The sequence below is a fragment of the Camellia sinensis genome, chromosome 14 (assembly GCF_055761805.1).
Source record: "Camellia sinensis isolate YWXY chromosome 14, ASM5576180v1, whole genome shotgun sequence".
NCBI classification, from domain to species: Eukaryota; Viridiplantae; Streptophyta; class Magnoliopsida; order Ericales; family Theaceae; genus Camellia; species Camellia sinensis.
The window spans coordinates 63,683,769-63,707,478 of NC_138974.1; the positions used below are offsets into that span (position 1 = coordinate 63,683,769).

The 23,710-nt window shown below is 36.8% G+C and overlaps 1 protein-coding gene and 1 long non-coding RNA gene across 2 annotated transcripts; one reads left to right on the forward strand and one right to left on the reverse strand.

Annotated features, from left to right (window-relative positions):
- Positions 1 to 9,941: 9,941 nt before the first annotated feature.
- Positions 9,942 to 11,739, reverse strand: LOC114272063 (uncharacterized). The gene is made up of 3 exons (XR_003632525.2): positions 11,520 to 11,739; positions 11,171 to 11,434; positions 9,942 to 10,690 (listed from the first exon to the last, which is right to left on the reverse strand). It is a non-coding gene; the product is annotated as an uncharacterized LOC114272063 (long non-coding RNA).
- Positions 11,740 to 17,254: 5,515 nt separating this feature from the next.
- LOC114272062 (putative receptor-like protein kinase At3g47110) lies at positions 17,255 to 21,252 on the forward strand. The gene is made up of 5 exons (XM_082904944.1): positions 17,255 to 19,345; positions 19,491 to 19,941; positions 20,111 to 20,488; positions 20,590 to 20,640; positions 21,179 to 21,252. Exons 1-5 carry the CDS (start codon positions 17,255 to 17,257, stop codon positions 21,250 to 21,252), a joined length of 3,045 nt encoding a protein of 1,014 aa, XP_082761070.1.
- Positions 21,253 to 23,710: the final 2,458 nt, after the last annotated feature.

Sequence of the window (23,710 nt, forward strand, 5' to 3'; positions counted from 1 at the left end):
GAATTGAAAGATGATTTTTTTAAACATGAAATCCAAGGTTTAAATTTGAATTAAAATCATGGAATTAACTTTAAATGTATGAATTGGGTATGTTTTTGCATATTCGAGTGAGTCATGCATGAATTTGGAGCCTTGGTAATATGTTTTGAAGTTTAAACAGCATTTCCAATTCATACATTTAAAGTTAATTCCATGATTATTCGAGTGAGTCATGCATGAATTTAGAGCCTTGGTAATGTGTTTTGAAGTTTAAACAATATTCTGGAAAACCCAGAATTTGTCATCATCGCTCAAGTGAATAAGTTATCGCTCGAGCGCAGAATGCAAGCAACCAGTATTTTTGCAGACCAAGGGATCCACTCGAGCGACCCATGTTGCACTTAAGCGAAGAGTCCTGTTTCAGAAATTTTGAAAAGTTGTTTCATATTTCAATTTTCGTTCTCTTTCACTTCCAAGCATTCTTAGGCAAGAACTGTGACTCAACAAGATTAATAAACTACCAATCAACATAAATTAGTTAGTTAAAGAATAAGTCATTGACTTAGTAATAATTGATTAAGAAGCCAAGTAAGAAATTGGTTTATTTAAAAAGAATAATTTAGTGATGAAAGAATATGTGAAACGAGAACCCGATTCATTTGAATAAAGAAAGAATAAGCGTAGTAGACCTTCGGATTATTTAAACAAAAGACAAGAAAAGTCAAGTTTGATCAAGGAATTAATATTGTATTTCAATGTGTATATGTTATGGGTTTGTGTAGGTCACACGCTATCTTTTGCCTAATCTATCTGATCTGCTAGCGGAGCCATCTGTGAGTAATAACTCTATAAAGTTATGTTTAACTTTAACTATTTCTGATGCTATGAAATGATCAATGTTCTAAAATGCGATGTTTTGTATGAATGAATGATTATCCAAATTTCTGAAATGTATTCGTGGCATCCTTAGCACAAGGCCCTTGTACGGGGGTAATAATACCGTGGTCTACAAGTACAAGGCCCTTGCCCGGGGGTAACAACACCGTGCCTTTTAAGTAAGGCCCTTGCTCGGGGGTAATAATACCGTGGTCTCATGGCCCTTGCTCGGGAGTAACAATACCGTGGCTCAAGTATATTACAAGTTCCCGGTACTGGAGGTTCCTTATGGAACTAATAAGCAAGATAACGCTAATGGATGTGTCATGTATCATTAAGCGTGAATTTCTGATTTCTGTATGAAATTTGAACAAGAATGTGAATATACATCTATTTTCGATATGAATTATGATTTCTGAATCTGTTAGGGACGTCGTTCATTAAAACCCTTTACTTTGTTATTATTCACTGGGCTCCAGCTCACTGTATTATTTATGTATGTAGGTGATCAGGCGTGTTACCAGGCTTAGAGACGTCTGCCTGGAATCTATTTTTGTCAGCCAACCTATGTGCCTCCCGTGAAGGTTCTGGATATGTCAAGTGGTTATGGCTATGTGATTAAAGTTTAAGTTTGTTTTCTTAATTTGTTAAACAAGTTTTTGTTTATTTTGTAAATAGGGCTATGTCCCTTTTGTCTAGCTCTTATATATATATGATGATGATGTGTAAATGTATGTATATAAAGTTTAAAATTTTTCTGTCTCATAGAAGTCTGCACAACTCAATAGATATTGTATAATTGCTATTTGTTTCTGCAGCCCCTAATTATATGTTATTCTGTTAAGAGACCTTTGGTAATCTAGGATTACTGGCCGGTTACAATGCTAAACCTATAGGGGCGGGTTTGGGTCGTGACAGTTTTGCTATGCTTTAAGGCGGTCTCGGGTCTAAAGGTGAATTTGGCCAAGTCGAAATTAATTTTGGTAGGGGAGGTTGGCCATATTTTGACTTTGGTGACCATTTTAGGTTGTAGGGTGTCTCATTTGCCGGTGTCTTACTTACGTTTGCCTTTGAGGGCTCTTTTTAAGGCGAAAACAGGTGTGGAATGGGGTGTTGGAGAGGGTGCAACATTGGTTGGCAGGGTGAAAGAAGCAATATTTGTCTAAGGGTGGAAGGCTAACTTTGGTGAAGAGTGTATTGAGTAGTATGCCAACTTATTTTATGTCAGTCCAAGTCATTCCTATGTCAGTGGCTCGCTGTTTAGAGAAGTTGTAGCGGGACTTTTTGTGGGAAGTGCTAGTGGGGAGTTTTGGTATCATCTCGTTAGTTGGGAGCAGATTTGTTGTCCTAAAGATGATGGGGGTTGGGGGTGAGGAGGTTGTGTAAGTTTAATTTGGCTTTGTTGGGGAAGTGGTTGTGGAGGTTGTCCAATGAACGGGATCAGTTATGGCAGAGGGTGGTGGTCTCTAAGTATGGGTTGGGGAGGGGTGAATGGTGTATCAGAGAGGTGGGGGGCTCTCATGGGTGCGGGTTGTGGAAAGGAATTTGGTTGGGTAGGATTGGGTTTTAGGATCACATCTAGTTTTGTGTGGGTAATGAAGTGTGTGTGCGGTTTTGGAAGGATCGGTAGTATGGGGAGATTACTTTATAGGAGCATTTCCCTTTGATCTTTCAGTTGGCAGTGGATCCTGATGTGATGGTGGCTTCATATTTGGGTAGAAAAGGTGATGAGCAAGTTTGGGATATAGTGCTTCGTCGGTAGACTCGGGATTGCGAGATTGGACAGTTAGTGGATTTGCTGGCCTTTTTGTATGAGGTTAAGGTTGGCAAGGAGAGGGAGGACATTTTGGTTTGGGAAGTTCCACGCACGAAAGGTGTTTTTCTGTCTCGTCATTTTATGGGACTTTGTGTGGCGGTGGTGGGAGGTTTTTCCCTTGGCATCATGTGTAAGTTTCTGGTGTTCCGTCCAAGGTGGCTTTCTTTGTGTGGACGACAACTTTTGGTAGGATTTTGACTACTGATAATTTGATCCGTTGGCATCATATTTTGGTGAATTGGTGCTACATGTGTTGTGCGAATACGAAGACAGTAGATTATTTGCTTATTCACTGTCTGGTTGTTTCTCGCTTGTGGGTGCTTGTTTTTTCTTTGTTTGGAGTGGTGTGGGTTCAGCCAAAGCAAGTCATGGATGTGCTTCATTGTTGGGGGGTGGTCGAGTTGGGAAAAGATGGCGAAGAGCCTGGGCATTAGCTCATTTGTGTTTGATGTGGTCGCTTTGGTTGGAGCAGAATCGTCGGGTTTTTCAGGGAAGTGCTCAGTCAATTGCTCAGTTAGAGTCTCGGTTTTGTGGTGTTTTGTATAGTTGGGTGTCAGGAAGAGTGGATCCTAATTTATTTGCTATTTTAGACTTTGTTGATGTTTTAGTTAGTTAAGTCCCTGTTCGAGGGTTTGATTTTGTATTCTTTTGGTATCTCTTTGATGCTTTCTTAATAAATCTTTTTTATCAAAAAATAATGACACTTGTAAAGGTGGAGCCTCTTCCACATTATCATGCTCTCATGGTCCACATTTATCATGCTCTCAACATTGTTCTTTTTATTTTAGGTAAATTATACGAACCTCCCCTAAAGTTTGAAGAAAATACAATAAGCCCGATAGTGTTGGAATAATTACATTAACCTCCCTTTTAGTAAGGTTAAAGAAACCAAAACTAATGCAAATGGTATAAAGACAAAAAGATAAACAAGGTAAAATACATATTTCTGTGTAAAAGAGATGATATCATATTTTCAGTTCACCCCAAAAAAATTATTTTTTCATAGATATGACTAATAATTTCTGATGAAAAAATGCTAACTATTATGTGAATTAAAAACTCAAGGGAACTCAATATAATTATATCAAACTTGTGGGACTTATTATATCTTCTCCAAATCTTAGGGGAAGTCGATGCAATTTAACCTCTTATTTGTATGCACTTTATGTGGTTGCACAATTCTAGGAAAACCTTTATGGCCTTTTGTGCTTTCATTCTGAAAAATTGGTATCAAAACTTCATGGTAGGAATGCAAGATGTTTGATGAATTGCTTATTTGAAATTTGACTCATTTGCTCAAACATTCTAGTTCCTACTTAAGTACATTACATTAACTGTTTAATGACTTCTTATAGAAATTGTAATGAAAGATTGACATTTTGCCTAAGGTGAAAAAACTGACATCACAATTAATATCCACCATTTGGCAAGAAGCACCTTGTCACTGCTTAATAGTAATTAATGGTTGGAGTTGGGCAAGGGAACTTGTATTACTATCTAGTTTGTGTTAGTGGTCAGCACACAAGCAGATACCAAAAAGGATTTGACTTCATGAGCTGTTGAATCGAAAGTAAGGTAAATACTCTTGAAGCATATTCACATTAAATAATTATTGCATTATTTTCACCTTATTAGTGGTGATAGATTGGTATGACTTTGGGATTGCTTACAATCAAGCATATAGTTATTGTCTTTGTGATTTTTGGAAAAAGCCAACCATGGTTCTTTCCTATTCAAAATTATTTTAAGGACTATCCAACGTATGGCTTTTGCTACCCCATATGTAAGAAAGGGAGTATGTTGTTGTCTAATGAGAGAGCAGTAACCATATAATTCTTTTATCAACCGCTAAGTCGGACAACTCTTGGTCTTCTACGACATCACACACCATAAATCAATGCCTTACTATCCCCAAGGGAATGAACAAGCTGAAGCAACCAACAAGACAGGCCTTAGAATCCTTTCAAGGACTCTCAAGGATTATAAAAAGGGATTGGGCACATGTGTTCCCGATGGCGCTCTGGGCATACAGAACATCCAAAAGGAAGCCAACTCAGATGACCCCTTTTTCGTTGGTATATGGCACAGAAGCAGTCCTCCCAGTGGAAATTGCCATACCCTCAGCTCCCATGGCCCTCTGAAGTGGAACTATCCCGAACTCCAGACTGCCAGAGCTGGAATTCGTTGATGAAAGAAGGGACAAAGCCCAGGCTAATTTTAAAGTTTACCAGAGCCGTATAACTAGAGCTTCTGATACTCTGGTATGCCCGAGACTGTTCCAAGAAGGTAATTTAATGTTACAAGTTGCACCTCACATCATGAGGGAAATATCAACCCACAAGTTCACACCCAAGTGGCAGGGTCCTTATGTAATAAGGGAAATCAATGAAAATGGCTATTATAGAATTTCTAAGCCTGACTCTCAAACACTCCTAAGCCCCATCAATGCAAAATGGTTAAAGGCTTACTATCCTTAGAAATTACTCACTGCTATATGATGTATTACACTAAGATGTATTGTGCCCATTCGGGCTTCTTCAATGAATATCGTCGTTTTCCATACTTATTCTAACTGTAATCACAAATAATAAAAGAAAATGTGAGTTAGCTAAATGTAAAGTTGGCTCTATTAAGTAGTTAAAGATTTTCAATTACAAAAAAAAAGAAAAGAGGAAGCCCAAATCTCCAACATACAAAAAAAGTTTTAGACTATCATATAAGTTTTAGACTATCATATGCTACAAAGCTATGATCCAACTAAATCAAATCAAGACTCTGGAAGCTTGATCTTCTCCCCCCTGTCCTTCTCCTTCTCCCGCCAATCTTGCTTTAAGAATCGCTTTCTTTTTCCTCAAGCTCGAAGTCACCAACTCTGCTTCATTCAAGGCTTTCTATGCTCTCCCAAAAGATAGCTTACATTCCTCCTCCACTCGCACAGTAGCAACCAAAGCCTTATCTACCTCGCCTAGCTCAACCTTAGCTATCCTATCCTCCTCCTGACCCGTGACTCAAGAAGAGATAACCAATCATCCAGCCAACCCATCTCCAATTTGTTAATCTGACCGTCTCGAAATTTGCCCAAAACATTACGTTAAGCCAACACCTCATCAAGAGAAAATTTCTCCGGTGACAACTTGTAAAGCTCCTTAAGGAATTCTCCAATACCGTCCAAAAGTAAGTCCGAAGATAGGAGCTACTCAAGTGCATGAAAGTGGTGGGTTTATAATGAAAAACAAAGAGTAGTCGAGGAATTAACTCTCCTTTCACGCCAGCAAACAACACAGTTGGATCCAGTAACTTTTCCTTCCCATCAATCCCTCTAAGAATCACACTGCCACAAGGAAAATGAATAAGGGAAAAGTCTCCATCAGTAGCATGAATAAGATAAAAATCTCCATCAATAGCTGGCGGTGATGGATTTTGAAGGCTACCCCCAAGATCACTAGCACCATTTTGAATAAAGCCAAACAATTCATGTACGAGCACACCACCCAAGTCTGAACCCACTGTAACAATAGATGAGTTGACTCCAACTTCAGAGCTCGCAAGAATGTTGGGCACATTACTCTATAGGCTCACAGAGGTCACAGAAGCATGTAAAGAAATTGGTGCAGAAGAGCCAACGCCACATGACAAGCTCACGGCTATATTCATATTTCCAACTCGCGAGCTAGGCACATCACTATGTGAAAAACTACAACCACCTTCAAACAAGCGAGCAATAGGGACACCACCTCCAATCTTGGCCCACAAAGGAACCAATGCATCCCTAGAATTCGATGCATCTAACAAAGAAGGCCTGGCACTAACCACGTCACATCCAACATCGTCTTCGACATCGTCTTCAACATCATTCCTTTCCTCCATAATTTCAAGACTCTAGTCTGAACTCTCTTCATCTTCCTCTAAATTTTCTATATCATCCTCAGTACTCCCTGACCGTCTATAAGCATAAAGTCTTGCCTTGCTTTTACCCATCTCAGAAGTGGGAACTATCGATGGAAAATCACTAATTTCCGAAAGGCACTCCGTTCTCAAATCCATAGTGGTGTCACCAAGAACATCAATCCTTTCGGGGGATCTGGACGGATTGGGAGGCCACTATCATGAGACCCACCTTTATCGATGGGCAAGACCTTACGCTACACTAATTTTATCTGACACACGCCAGCCGACCCTTGCAAACATTACAAGTATTTTAATACAAACATATTACAGACGCTACAAATATGCAAATAATTTCAAAATGCGAAACGTGAGTTTACCTAAGACGAATCGATGATGTCACTCGAGCGACCCCTCGCTTAACGAGCAATCCTGGTATTAGTAGGCGAATCTATAACACTGGCCTTCAGAGATACTCTCCCAGTCATTGGAACAAGAACAGAAGTAGGAAACAGTCTTTTATGCTTGGCACAAGAGGGATAGTCAAGAGAAACTATTTGGGCTTGCTCCAAAGCAATAGCTACCTCAGATAAGTGAGCTAGTGGGCTAAGCTCCCCTCTATCTGCAGCTAACAAGCCCCGCTCTCTGCGAGCCATACACAACTCAAGGTCGTCAGACATGATAAGCTCTACATGCACGGGCACAAGATCGCTACTTAAGAAATTTCGAAATGATATAAGATTGCATCTCCAATACTTCCTCCAACTAGGAGTAGTTCTGCCAATTCTATCCTTATTCGCTAGCACAACTTGAACCCAACGCTATAATTCTTCTAAAAAAAACGAGTACACATACAATTACATACAATCGGCTGCAGAAGGCATAGGGGAAGGAAGATGTTGAGAAATCCCTTGGTCTAAACCAAATTGTCGAGTGACCCTTAGAGGATTATAGGCTGCCACACCGTATATGCCATCCACAAAATAAGGTAAATATCCAGAAACAGTGCTAAGAACCATCACTGAATCTGCATCCCCCAAATAAGACACACTTAGTTCAAGAACAAGCTCGCAATTATCTGGGTGGTAGGCAATGGTAGAAGATACTCCACAAACTGGCATGACATAAGGACAAGAAATAAACTTGTCCTCAAAATCAAAGATGCTGGCCAAACTCCCCTGTACACATCCCTCAACCCATCTAGCAGAACGCGACTCACTTTCTTCAATGGGAAATACCTTTGGCATAGGGGCAAAGCTAGGAAATCTCTCATACAAAAATAATTGCAGAAAGGTAGTGGAGAGGAAGCTACAAATAGAGAACTTCACAGATCTCAACATGGGAGAAGAAAAAGCTTCCCGCAACAATCAGCCAAGCATTCCCCACAACACTCCGCTCAACATCCTCTTCTTTAACACTAAGGGCGTCGCTCACCCTAACTTCATCCAACACTACATGCACCTACACTCTTATAGACGTTTCGACCTTGTCATCATTACGAACAAGAAACATAAAGAAAATGAAGCCCAGTTTATTAGTAAAATCATGGGCTACTCCAACACCAAGGCCATGGCCCCCCCTCTTAGTGGTATGGAAAGGGTGATAGGCAGAATTTGGTACCTACGGAATGAAGCTGAAATCTCCTGTGAAATGGTAAAGATTCCATAGAATCGAGCCATCATTCAACAAGCCCACATCATCATCCGGCCGGCTCGCACCGGATAAAACTTAAAATGTAAACTCTGCGTGAGCAATCCAAATTCCTCATTGTATCAAAAGCCTAATTTTAGATAACTCTATCTGAATACTTATCCGCATGAGCTGATATTTTCAAAACTTTTTAACACAGTCATGTACAAATACTCTCATTAGCTATAAGAGAATTTGTATAGGGGGGCGTTATTGTGGGTACTTGTATCAAGCCCAATACACGGCAAGCCCTACGGGTGCCACATCACCAAAACCCCACCTACATGGTAAATCAATAAGGCACCACGTGGGTATGTCATATGTTTGATACATGGCAAGCCCTACGGGTGTCGTGTGCCAAGGCAACACGCAAAACCAAGACTATATGCTTAGCCTAAATAGGAGCATTCATATAAGCTCAAATATACCTAAATATGAAAAGCCCTGCAACAGGCAGCACCATGTCCTCGTAGGGCCCATGGTCCTTCATATCTCGCTCCAAGACCAAACAACAATATAATCAACCCCCGGTTCACTTGGACTTGGATTGATAAACACTGGCTCTCCTAGACATTGAGATAGGCCCGTGGTCCATTCTCCTACTTGGTCACTTGGAAGCGAGCCCCTAGCTCTCCTAAACACCGAGGTGGGCCTTGGCCCATTCACCTACTTAAATGCCTGGGTTAGGAGCAGGACCCAGACACCACTACTCGAGATCATCAGAGGATATTAGACTTGCAGCTGAGGTCATGGGATCATCGAGATGGTTGTTTTCTTACTTAAGACAACTCCATCTTGAGCCTGCCATGAAACGTTGCTCTTCGCCTGCCGTGAAACGTTGCTCTCCACCTGCCATCAAGCCACAGACGACAAAAGGGCTTATATCACTTCTAGCAGAGTTGAGGAGAATGAGCCACTTGTTTAACAATTTGCTTGGGCTCCAATACTCCTGTGGCCTATATAACGTATTGTATATGTAGCAAAACAACAACAATAACACAACTCCATAATTCTAACACACTAAGCCCCACACTTAAAACATCCCCTCTCACACTCTACATTAGTGTTCAAGGTCCATCACTACCAACCTCTCCCTCTCCAAGCTTGCCTTGACCTCCTCATCTCCACCTCCAGTGATCTCAGGCCATTGAAGTGCCCGCCATCTTCCTAGACTACCTCTAACCACACCTCTCACCCATACCATCCTATCAACAAGAAATGATGATCTAGTGATTGTAGCTTTTCATACGTAGAACTGAAGCTGCATTTAAAATTACATGTTTTTCAGATGAAATGGCAAATTCATTACAACCTTGCTGAGGTTTCATGCCTTTTTGCAAGATTTAGGTATTCCAGATAGAATCCCTTTTGTTGTAAGCTTGTGTCAATGTGCTTTTATAACATTGTTGGAACTCAGCATGCCATTCATGGTAGAAGATTTCATTGGTGTCTCTAGAAAAGAGAACCACTCTTGTTGCAAGCTCTCATTACCTCCTGACAAGGTTTGCATTATTGTGATACAAAATTTGCTATTTTTTTTCCTTTTTCTTTCTTCCTTCTTACTTGGTGTTTGTGTGTTGAGGAGTCTTGCACTTAAACCCTTGACTTCTTAACGAGAGACACAGAAATTTTGGTCAAATTATACTGACCTTTATCCAATGTCCGAAAAGTACTTATTTTTTGCTTCAGTACAAGTAGTTTCAAATATTTTATCATATATGGTGCAATATTTGCCTATAAGGGTTATTCAATGTGCAGTAGCTTCTGTTAATTTAATTGACAATGAAATAGAGAGTTCAGCTCAGTTCAATTCATCAAGTAAATTCAAGCATGTCTTAGTCCTTGGATGCATTAACTTTAGGCAAGGCATCACCATTGCATATACCAATTTCTCTGTAAGGTGCTTTATTAGCTGACATCGCAGGCATTGGGTTCAAGCCAGGTACCAAACATGACCTTCTTCATAGGTGAAGACTAACTTCTCTGGTTCCACACCGTTGGTTTCTTCTCAGCCATTGTAGTCTTCCATTGGTTTCTGTTGATGGCTTTTGCATTGACCCATGGCCCTTGTTTTTGATGAGTTCCATTCTCTGTTACAATGAATTTGATTTTGTTAACGGTCTGTTGATCTTCTGGAAAAGCAATATCATCGGCAGACGTCACATCTTCCTGTACATTCGACATGGATTCTTCTATTAGATTAGTAACACTGTCATCAACAATTGATTTTGTTGCAAAAACATTCACCAGTTCCTCGTTTGGATAGATCATTTGCAGCTCGGTTAACTTCTGGGCCTCAGCATTCTCCCAATCTTCAGTAATGGTAATTGTGTTGTTTGTTTCCCATGTCTGGAAACGTCAGTCTGGGCCAGGTTGCCAGAAAATTTCCCCCTTGCTTCCTCTAAGTACATACTTGAATTGTGTTGACCTCAACACAGGTACATCCTAAACAAAATTCAGAATAAAAGTGTCAAAAATCACTTTGAAGGCAAAATTTATGGTACACAGTCTGGTTACAATGCAAAGTGCTCAAAATTACGACCCAACCACGTTGTGTCTCAACTCTAGTAACATACTGAATCCTAGAAGTGATTTTTGTCATAATTTTTGTGACAATATATAATTTGAGAGAGAGAGAAAGAGAGAGAGAGCAACTGAATAGCTCTGTATTGATCTATTAATTATGTGTGTAAGTTTACAAACAAAATGAGCTCTCTTTATAGGGAGAAGAGGGATACAATGGAGCACCGAAAGTATAAAGGGTACATTAAACAATATAAAGCTAAAGCTAAAGGTGTGGTAGTGGGTGTCTGCCTTTACAGTCTTTACAGCTACAATTACAGCTACAATGTACTATATATTATATATTAACAATTTTGACCACATCGCAATGTAAACGAAGAGGGATGCACACCATAGATTGACCTTGCATTCAATACAAATGAAAACTGTTGGGTTGGGTTTCCCTCCTATGGGGAGGATGGCCCAAAATATTGTTGATCTGAGATTTCCAAACAAACACTCTTTCTGCAACTGAAATTTCACATGAACAGTCTTTGATGCCTCTGTAAAAGATTCCAACAAACCAAATGTTTATATAAGTAACTGTCATCTTATTCATACTTGGAAAAACTTCAAAAAAAAAAATTTACGCATTGTTTGGATCCCAGCATTTGCAGTAGTAGAAACCTGTGTTTGGTTAACAAGAAACTGTTATTATATACAAATGGAAATACTGAGAAATTGGAAGAAAGAAGAGAAACGAAAACAATACCTCTGTTTTTGATAAAGGGACGCATTGAACTGTCTTCTTGAGTGGGATTGAGACGAGAATCAAAGATCCGAAGAAGTTGATCTGAGATTTCCCGAGAGGAGCTCTCGACAAAGGTAAGCTTTTGCTATCGAAGTTGTTTACAAGGATTCTAGTGGAAGATCTCGTTACTGCTTCCATCTCTGCAGATTCAGAGGTAGAGAGAGAGAGAGAGAGAGAGAGAGATGAATGATTTTGTGCTGTCTGTAATGAATATATATAACTAGAACGAGAGAGAGAGAGAGAGAGAGAGCTAGCATTGAGGAAAAATCTCAAGTCTGAAGTGGCATTCATCAGAGTGAGTTCTTTACTTGGGATTTCTTTCTTCAGTATATTTATGAGATTCGATCAATTCTGTTTGCTTTACATAGATCCTATTAAGTCCTTTTTCCTTGTGCTCTTTTTCAGGGCTTGTATTACTAGTTATTCTCTCTCTGTTTTCTGCTTCTACCACTCTGTTTCGTTGTTTGTCGAAAATTAAACTTTACCAAGGGAGCCCATTTACCCATGTTTGGCTGCAAAGAGAATATGAAATTACCATGGCCCATTTTCCATGTTGGGCTCATGTGGTGGGTTCACTTTTGATAATTCCATTTATTTTGTTAATTGTAGCCCAACAATTTTATTACATAAGTTATATATGATTTTATTATATTTATCATTTTTTTTAAAATAAATTTGATAAAATTATATAATTACAATTATTAGATCGATCAATTTTTTTTAATAAATAATCTATGTATAGACTTAAAAAATGAATGAACCAAATCATCAAAATGAGACTAGATAGAAGTTGGACCTTTTCTCTATTGCTAACAGTGAGATTGTTCAGAAACCATCCTAAGGGCTCGTTTGTTTGGTTGACTCAAAGAGAGGATTGAAGTATGAATGAGATGAGGTCCACGTAATACTTGTTTGGTTGATTTCTTTGATCATGGATAGTTACTTCAAGTTGAATGATACTCCTGCACTGCAATAGGATTAACTTTCCCTAGTGGAAGACAAAATTGTGAAAATAATCCAACAATTTAGTGTTAGAATTAATCTTATATTATATTTTATAATTTAATAATATTATATATATATATATATATATGGTGAGTCATTCGCCGAATCATTCTCTTATTATAACAATATTATATATATATATATATACATATATTATAAAGATAAATTATATCCTATTTGAAAAAAAAAAATAATAAAAGTTGAATTATAATATACTATTATTTATAATAATTTTATATAAATACTTAAAATATATAAAAATTTATAAAATCATATAAAATTATAAAGTAATATATATTATTATCATGGTATTATTAATCCAATGGTGCATAAATAAACACTATTTATTTGATTTTATTATATTTATCATTTATTTTTGGATAAATTATAAATATACCCCTTGAGATTTGCTTAAAATACGAATTGCCTTCTGTGGTTTGGAAAATTACAAATATCTCCCTGTCAGAATTTTTTATTTAACAGAATTAATTGAAAAAATGAAATTTCTAATTATTTATCTATATAATAATAAAATTATCTAAATTATTAATTGAAATGAAATTTTAACATTATTAAAAACTGTTAATTAACTTTATGATTTATTAATAAAATGACTTATTTGTTATGAAATTAAAAATCTTAGGGAGCATAATGTAATTTCTAGAATCACAAGGGGTAATTTGTAATTTAAGTAAATCTTAGAGGGTGTGTTTGTAATTTACCTTTTATTTTTTTTAAATAAATTTGGTAAAATTATATGATTATGATTATTAGATTGATCAAATTTTTTTTAATAAATAATCTATGCATAGACTAAGGGGTTGTTTGGGATGACTTAAATAAGTGCACTTTTTATCTTTTTACGAAAAGATATGCAAAAAAGTAGAGAGATGATGTGATGAAAAAAAAGATAAAAAGATAAAAAGTGTGTACTTATTTTGAATAGCCAAACTTGACCTAAAAAAAGTGAATGAACCAAATTATCAAAAATGAGACTAGAGAGAAGTTGGACGTTTTCTCTATTGCTAGTAGTGAGATTGTTGAGAAACCATCTTGAGGGCTCATTTGTTTGTCTGACTCAGAAGGAGGACTGAAGTACGAATGAAATGGGGTCCACGTGTACTTATTTGGTTGATTTATTTGATCCTCGATTGTTACTTCGAGTGAAATGCTACTTCTACACCGTAATGGGATTAACTTTTCCTAGTGGGAGATAAGATTGTGAAAACAATCCAAGGGTTTAGTGTTAGAATTTATTTTATATAATATATATATATATGGTGAGTCATTCACCGAATCTTTCTCTTATTATAACAATATTATATATAATAGTTTTATATAAATACTTAAAATATATAAAAATCTATAAAATGATAAAGTAATATATATATTATTGTCATGGTATTATTAATCTAATGGTGTATAAATAAACACTATTTATTTTATATCTTTAACTTAATATCACCATTTTATTAATTTTCTCATTCAATTCTACCGTACTTATAACTCTATCTAACATAATCCTCCAAACAAACATAACCTAAAAGAAAAAAAAACTACTTAGCTCTTTGTTGGTTGTTGAAGTTTTTTAGTTATCTAAAAAAAGTGTCCATAAAATAAAATAAGTGGATCAGTTTCATTCTGAAGGTGACTTAGAGCACCACCATTCCTCCCCTTAAATCATTCTCTTACCTATTTTAGGGAGTTGGAGCTCTCTTATGTCACTCTATCAGCTCTCTTATACCATACCCTAAACTAATATTTGCTATAGTGACTCCCTATTTGTAGGATAGGGAGTCACTATAGCTCCCTTAATTATTATTATTTATTTGTTTGTTTGTTTTGCTTTGTTTAGAGACTGCAGTATACATTTATAATTTTTATTTCTTTTAAATTTATTATTAAAAATAATATTTTAATAGAATAGAAAAAAAATTAAGAATTTGTTAATAGAATAAAGAAAGAATAGAAAGTTTGTTGAGAGAAGTAAATAAAAAAGTGATTTTTAAAATAGAAAATGCATTTTTTAATAATATTTTAAAGTAAAATTTGGGTAATCTAGCAAGGATGTTCTTACACAATACCAAAATTAGATCTATATAACGTACTCTTCATCTTCTAAACACGTTTATGTATGTTTGATTTGGCTGTGTAGCTTTTGAACAGTGTTATTTATATCAGTTAGTGTATTAATTGATAATGTGGCATAATGTAAAAGGTTTTTAATATTTATAATTTGTATAATGAGTGGAATCAATAATAATGTTATAACTAGTGTTGATAAACTAATTAGTATATTAATTGATACATGTAGCAATGCTGGTAGCTTTTTTGGATCTAAAATAAGTTGGAGACCATCTGTTTATGTCAGCACCCAATAAAACAAATAAAAAAGGAGAGCCCACCATTTGTATCTGCATAGGGTTATCTTGATCATGAAAATTATGTTTGTTTCAGTAGAAGTCAGTAAGTTGAAAATTTCAATTGCTGATTTTGTTGAATTATATTTCTATTTAATAATTATTATTTAGGAGTCATGTGGGTGAAGTTTGATCTAACAGGTTCCCCCCCCACCCCCCCTCCCTTCTTTTATTGCAATATCACAAACTATTTCACCTAATTTGTGAAAATTTGTATCTAATCATGAATGTCAAGGGTGCAAAACTTCAAGGATCAATGAATCACATATCTTGTTTCATTTTAAACCATGGAGCGGTTAGAGCGGTTGTTTCTTACTTGGTCAAAAGCAAGGATGATTGTTAATTCTTTCATTTCTCTTTTTTTGCTGGATGTAGATACGATTATAGTTAATGCTTTCTTCTTTAATTATTCTGCAACTTACCTTAATTTAAGTTTGTCCAATACGTGTCATGTTAGATCATTCCACTATTTTACCTAATTTGTGAATAAAATATTACTTGTATCCAAATCTTGGATGTCAATGGAATGAGACTTCCAAGGATTAATCAACTAAATATCTGTTCTTTCATTTTAAGAAAAATAGGATATCATATTTGCTACCTTCCATCTGAAAATATTGTATCAACTATTTATTTTATGCTCTATTGCCCCCACTTTCTCCATCAGTGTTAAACTCCAATTGAAGAGAATGAACGTTGTGTTGGAATATGTCCTACATTGCTTAGAGTTGCCCTATTTGTGCTAGTTATAATGTTTCAGTTTCCCTCTTCTTAATATTTGAATTTTAAGGAGAAGTATGAGTTGTGCTTTTTAATTTGATATCAAAGTTTGGTTGGGCCTGTGATTGGTGTGCCATTTGCCTAGCTGCTGTATCTTTGTATCTTGTGGTTCAGGAAGGTGTGTATCTTTGTATCTTGTGGTCCATGAAGGTGTGTTGGAAGGTTTCCCACATCGATGGTGTGTTGTTTGTGCGGCTGCTGTATCTTGGTATCTTGTGGCCCGGGAAGGGAAGGTGTGTTGACATGTGTCCCACATCGATGGTGTGTTGTTTGTCCGGCTGCTGTATCTTTGTATCTTGTGGTCCAGGAGGGTGTGGTGTGTTGGAATGTGTTCCATATCGTTTGGAGTTGCCACATCTATGTTGGTTATAAGGTTCCAGATTCCCTCTCCTTAATATTTAAGTTTAATATGTAGGTTTTAAGGAGAAATGTAGGCTGGACTTTTTAACTCAAGCGGGTTGGGCTTTTCAATTGCGCATCATGCAAATGTTTATCCAATTAAAGCTTCACAAAAAAGAAATTTTAAATGTTGATCAGTTGTTTATGTGTTCAATTTTGATAGATTGTTCTATGACAGATGAAGTTTTATCTAGCAGCCATTCCTCTGACCAGTTATATCTTTTATTATACATCTTTAGGCATTAATTAATTTCTGCTGTACTTTTCAAGTCTAATCCTATCTCACAAATCAAATCTAATTCAATTCATATTGTGGATGTGATGGGTGAAAGACTTTTGAGGATAAAGTAATCAAAATGTTTTCACCTTGTTTTGTTTGAGGGCAGTTAATTTGTGCTTGGTCAGGCTGATTACTTAACTCTTTAATTTTTAATTTTTTAATGATTGTTTCCGTAGCAGAGTGACTAAGCTAATTTCCATGTCAAGGCAACGTATAATTGGTTCATCCTTCCCAAGAGCAACTCTGACTTCATAAAAGAAGTTGCGGTTTTTACTGTGAAGTTTCATCTAGCAGCTTTTTTTTCTAGCCACTTGGGCCTTTACATATTCGCCTTTAGGCATTAATTAAGTTCTCCTGTACTTTTCAAGTGTAAAACCATCCTACTATTTTTATACATTAAACCCTACTTTCATCCAAATTATGGATGCGATTGGTAGAAGATTTTGGAGGATCAAACAACTGAATGTTTCTACTTTGTTCAGTCTTGCAAATGATAAATCCTTCGAGGGTGGTATTGCCTTTTTACATTTTTTTAACTCAACTGGATGGTCAACTTCCCACAACCTCGTCATTAAGCACATTATAAAAAGTCCAGTCTTTATCTGCCTATTTCGTGCTTCTCTTCCAAACTGACCTCATACCGTTGCCTTTGATTAACTGACACGGTCAAACTGCTTATTCATCTCTAATGCCTTTTGATTAACCGGCAGGTTCTACTTTAATTTGTTTTAAAACATGTCCTGTTCAAGAAATTATCAAGTTGGTTATATGTTGGAAAGTCTCTCAGCAGCAAGAAGTTACTCCCCACTGAAATGATGAAGCTTCCACTTTCGAGTCTCAGCCTACTTTTCTCGCTAACCATCCAAGTGATCCTCTTGATCTTGAAACTGTCTTGTATGAAATTTGTTTTCGCTTCCACAGTAGGAAACAACACTGACAAACTTGCATTGGTTGACTTCAAGTCTCAAATAAATGATAATCTCGGAGTCTTGGCCTCTTGGAATGATTCTCTCCATTTCTGCCACTGGGAAGGAGTCACATGTGGCCAAAAACACCAACGAGTCACCAGCTTGGATCTTGTTGGGCAGAATTTGTATGGAACCCTATCACCACAAATTGGAAATCTCTCATTCCTTAGGTCACTCAACCTTGCAAGCAACGCCTTCCAAGGTGGTATCCCCCAAGATGTTGGTCGGTTGTTTAGGCTTACAAGTTTGAACTTGAGCCATAATTTTTTGGGACTTGAAATACCAGTCGACCTGTCTCACTGTTCCAACCTCTTGACTCTTGATTTGGGGTACAACAGTATTTCCCAACAAATTCCTTCCCAACTCGGCTCTTTGTCAAAGCTTGAGATACTGTTTCTCAACAGCAACAATCTCACAGGAAGGTTTCCGACTTCTATAGGCAATCTCTCATCTCTCCAACAGATTTCACTAACATTCAACAATTTGCAAGGAGAAATTCCTGATGAAATAGCCCGGATGACTAAGCTGACAGTGTTTGAGGTGGGGGCAAATAATCTTTCCGGGGTCTTTCCTCCTTCGCTTTACAACCTTTCCTCCCTGCAAGTCATAGTTTTGGCAAAAAATAAGTTTACTGGTGACCTCAGGGCTAACATTGGACATGATCTTCCAAATCTCCAATTATTGTTCCTAGGAGCAAATCAATTTACAGGACCCATTCCAGTATCATTGTCAAATACTTCAGGTCTTCAACAACTTGATATCATTTACAACAATTTCACAGGAAGCATACCAATGAGTTTTGGAAACCTACAGAATTTATCGCGCCTATCTGCTCCAAGTAACCTTCTTGGAAGTGGTACTTTTGATGATTTGAGTTTTATTATTGTTTCTTTGTCGAATTGCAGCAATTTAAAAGTGTTTGACGTGAGCTACAATCAATTCAGAGGTGAGTTACCCTATTCATTGACTAATCTTTCCACTAAACTAGAATGCCTACAATTAGGGGGAAACAATCTGGGTGGGACCATTCCCGTGGAAGTCTCAAGACTCCTTAACTTAAATCGGCTTGGATTAGAGCACAACTTGTTGTCGGGAAGTATTCCTGATTCAATTGGGAAACTCTCGAAATTAAATTTTTTGGAATTGGGTCAAAACAAATTGACTGGGGTTATCCCGTCTTCATTTGGCAACCTAACGCTACTGTTAGAACTCTACTTGTATAATAACAGCTTCCAGGGAAGCATACCTTCAAGTCTTGGCAAATGCAAGTACCTGCAAACCATACACCTTTGCCACAACAAATTCAATGGAACCATACTTGAGTCAATCATTGGTCTTTCACCTACGTTGTTAGACCTTAACATGTCTCACAATTCTTTCACGGGTTCTCTGCCATCAGAAATTGCAGACTTCAGAAATCTTGTCATGCTAGATGTCTCGTACAATATATTGTCCGGTGATATTCCTGGCAGTTTGGGGAAGTGTTTGGCCTTGGAACAACTTTATTTGCAATCCAACTCCTTTCAAGGAACCATTCCTGATTTAGGCAAACTGATGGGTATTCAGTATTTCGATCTGTCGAGCAATAACTTGTCTGGCCAAATACCCATGTACATGGTAAATTTTGCATCGTTGCAAAATTTGAATATATCTTTGAACAATCTTGAGGGTGAGGTACCGGTGCAAGGAGTCTTCAAAAATGCGAGTGCAATTGAGCTCTTTGGCAACAGTAACCTTTGTGGGGGGATTGAAGAGCTACATTTGGGGCCATGTGAGGAACCCAAAAAGCATTTCGCGCTCAAATTAATATTGCTTGTTGTCATCATTTTCGCTTTTTGCTTTGCTCTGATGATGTTTCTAGTTTCACGTTACTGCTTGAGAAAGTTGAAGAACAAAACTATTTCGAGTTCTTCATTTGGGAGAGTATACCCAAAGGTCTCCTATGAAGATCTCCTCAATGCAACCGGCAGATTCTCAAAGAGCAATTTGATTGGTTCGGGTAGTTTCGGGCACCGTGTACAAAGGAATCATCTGTCCAGGAGAAACAACAGTTGCAATTAAGGTTCTTAACCTTCAACAGCGAGGGGCTTCTAAGAGCTTCTTGGCTGAATGCCAGGCATTAGGGAACATCTGGCACCGAAATCTTGTCAAGGTTCTAACTGCTTGCTCTAGCATTGATTTTGAGGGAAATGAATTCAAAGCTTTAGTATATGAGTTCATGCCAAATGGGAGCTTGGAGAACTGGCTTCATCCAGAAGAAGAACAAGAGAAATGGAGAAATATGGATCTTCTCCAAAGAATCAATGTTGCAACAGATGTGGCGTTGGCATTGCATTATCTTCATAATCAGTGCCAAGCCCCAATAGTTCACTGTGATCTAAAACCAAGCAATGTCCTTCTTGACGATGATCTGACAGCTCATGTAAGTGATTTTGGTTTGGCAACGATCCTCTTGAGATCTAGTAAAGATGCTATTCTAAATCATTTTAGCTCAGCTGGAATCAAGGGAACTATTGGATATGTTGCTCCAGGTAATGGGTTTCTTCTTCTTCTTCTTCTTCTTCTTCTTCTTCTTCTTCTTCTTCTTTTTTCTTTTTTTTTTTTTTGTGATTAGTAAATTTATTTTATGAAGAATTTTCTTTTTGCAATTTTGTGTGAATGAGTTTTATGGAATTTTTTTTATATTTATTTTTGGTGCAGAGTATGGCATGGGAGGTCAAGTGTCAACTCGTGCAGACGTGTACAGCTATGGGATCCTCTTGTTGGAGATGTTCACTGGAAGAAGGCCAACAGATGGACTATTCAAAAATGATTTGAACCTTCACAAATTTGTTAAAGCGGCTTTGCCAGGGAGAGTAATGGAGATTGTGGACCGGTCTATGGACAGTAATGAGATGGCAGAAATCAAAAGTAGTGAACATAGTGAATGTTTGATTTCTATATTTCAACTAGGAATTGCTTGTTCAGCAGAATCCCAAAGGGAAAGAATGGACATGAGAGAGGTAGCCTCGGCACTGGTTTTGATCAGAGAGGGATTCCTCCAATCCAGAAAACATGAACACTGCCCAGAGAGACAAGGTATGACTTGAGAGTTGAATCTATATATGGTAATTGCAAGTTACTAACAAAGGTAGTCATCGAATTCCTGATTTATATGTTTATGTATATGCTGTATGCAGGAGCTCAAGTATCTCAAATTCGTGTGAAGGAGACCTATCTTTGTGAAGATGGTAGGCAACATTTGCATGATGCATTGCAGTTATATCAGGAAAGCTGACTACTTGTAGTTGTACCATGTTTCCTAGATTTTCATCTTCATCTTCATCTTCATCTTCTACCATGTAAATCAGAAAAGCTGAGTACAAGATTTTGATCTTCATCTTCAATGTAACTGAGGCTTCATTGACGGATTTTGTTGAGCATTGCTTGTGAGGTTATCTTTTTATTTTTTATTTTATATGCAAAAGTCAATTGTTAGATTAACTTCTAGGGAGCTAAAACCTAAAGCTAGCATAAGACTAAGGAGTCACGTGCTCCCCTAAGTTTCTAATATTTATACTATTACCCTTATATATAAAATGTATATCTTGCTTATCCTGTGTAAAACTTAATCAATGTAAAGTTTCTTTTTATTTTAAAAATACTCTATTATATTTTTTTGGCCATTTTTGAATACTCTTAACTAGGAAGTTAACACAAAAATTGAATCAATTGAGCATTTCGTTATCATTAAGGTGTTTGTTTAGTTGATTTTTTTTTTCATTGCAGAGCTCTTTGTTAAGTTGATAGTGTTGGATTTGTTAATCATAGATTCAGTTGGGTTGTTGATTGTTGATTTATGAGTCACATTAATATAATATTTTTCATGATTTATAAGTCTCGCCAATTGCACATGCAAAAAAAGTAATAAACAAAATAAAAATATCTTATTGTTGCTTATTGTGTTTTTTTTCCCCTCAATATGGTAACTAATATGTGCCCTAATTTTGGCTCCTTGCTTGCAAGCACTTTTAATGCTGCCTCCATACTACTAAAAAGGCCATGGGCTTGGGGTACTCTCTATTGTAAAAACAGCCAAGTGTATCCAATATTGAATGTGTACCCAAAAAAAAATACCATGAAATAAGCGATTTCCTTGTGATTATTGCAACATTATTAAAATATGGTAACTTTAATAACTTCATATTTTTTGAGTTATAATTAAAAAAAAAATAAAAAAAGTCATAAGTAAATATAAAAAAGTCTAGGCTCTGTGATGATGATGGTGTGTGAGACACAACAGGGGTCACTGTTCACACAATGTACAAGGAATTATCTGCGAATAATGTTGGCAATCGCAACTGCTATACTATAATGATGGGAAATTCTATAGCATATTTTGTTTAAAAAATGTATGGTACATAGAAAATTAATGGCTAATATTGAGCCACATCATTAAAAGTTACCTCATAAACAGGTCACCTTTTATAGTTATGAACCAAAATCATATTTGTTCATAACTAGAATCAAATTGATCATAACTTAGTTATGAGCTCCCATCACATATGTTATAACCATATCACATAACCAACACCATTCTACTCATAACCAATATCACATATTTCATAACCGTAATCACATATATCATAACTATATCTCATAACCAATACCCATATCTCATAACCAATACCCTTTACCTTATAACCACACCACTTTGATTATAACCAATATGATATATCTCATAGCCATTAATCACATATCTCATAACTACTACCCATATAGCTTATAACCACATCTTATAACCAACCCCCTTTTGACTCATAACCAACATCGCATATCTCATAACTAACACTCTTTTGCTCATAACCACACCACTTTGATCATAACCAATATCACATATCTTATAACCAATAATACCAAACACCCTTTTGACTCATAACTACACCACTTTGCTCATAACCAAAATCACATATCTCATAATCATTAATCATATATTTCATAACCATCACCCACATATCTTATAACCAACACTCTTTGGCTCATAACTAACATCACACATGTGATATCTCTGTTCCGTAATATGTTAATTGGTCCTTAAAATGAGTATGATTATGTGTTTAATATGATTTTGCATGCCATTATGTGAAAATATGTGGTTTTGAATTTTTATCTGTTCACCGTAGAAATATCTGTTTGATTAGCTGCTTTGGAAATCAAATTGAAGGCACTATCGGCCACTGAAATCGAAATTGGTCGTGCCATTGTGATTGGCATAATTTTTAGAGCCTACGGTGAAATTTAATTGAAAAATTAATTCGGACCAGATTAAATTGATTAAATTAATGAATTAAGTTCCCAAATGTTTTATATTGAAACAATTGTGACTAGGGGGACTTTAAGAGAGGCACTACACCCTCAACATCTCTCCTTTGTTACATTTTGGGGCTGATTTCAACTCTAAGAAAAGAGAGGGGGGTCGGCTAAAGAGAGAGGGAGAAGCAATTGGAGATTTGAGTGAGGAACTTGAGAAACTTGGAGATTCAACTAGAAATTGTGAAGAATTGAATCTCTAGGTAAGCACTTGACCCTGAATTCATAAGTTTGAAATTGTGATCTTGTAAGTTCAAGGGTTGTTTGTGATCAAGAGCATGTATTGAGTTGGTTTTTGTTGAATTGGAAGACTATATATGCGTGCATGTATATAATTCTCTTGAATTTACATAATTGAGCTTGAATTACATGACTCATGTTGAATTTTGGTTGAAATCCATGTATTTGACCATCTTTTCATCATATGGGATGGGAATGAGGGTTATATGTCACATGTATGTACAATCCATGGGAGTAGAAGCTTTGAATGCATGAAGTTGTTATGTTAGTAATGAATTTGGTGGAAAATGAGCCATGCATGGGTTTGCTTTATGAAATTGAGCTTCAAAATGTTGTAATTTAGTGTTTGTACCATATTAGTGCATATATATATGAAGTTTGAGTCAAAATCATGCATTTGGAGCCTTTGAGTTTGAAGTTGAAGTTCAAGATCGTATTTTGGATTTTCCAGAATTTCGATGTCCGCTCGAGCGGGGAAACCGCCGCTGGAGCGTGAAATTCGTGCTCCCAGTATCTTTTTGCAAACATGGCGTCCGCTTGAGCGGGAAAGTTCACGCTCGAGCGGGGAGCCATGTAGAGAGGCCTTTCGCTCGAGGGTCAAAATTCACACTCGAGCATAAATTTCACATAACCAGTACTTTTGCAAGCCTCAAGGGTCCGCTCGAGCGAGGAATCCCACGCTCGAGCGGAGACCCTGTTTCTGAAAATTTT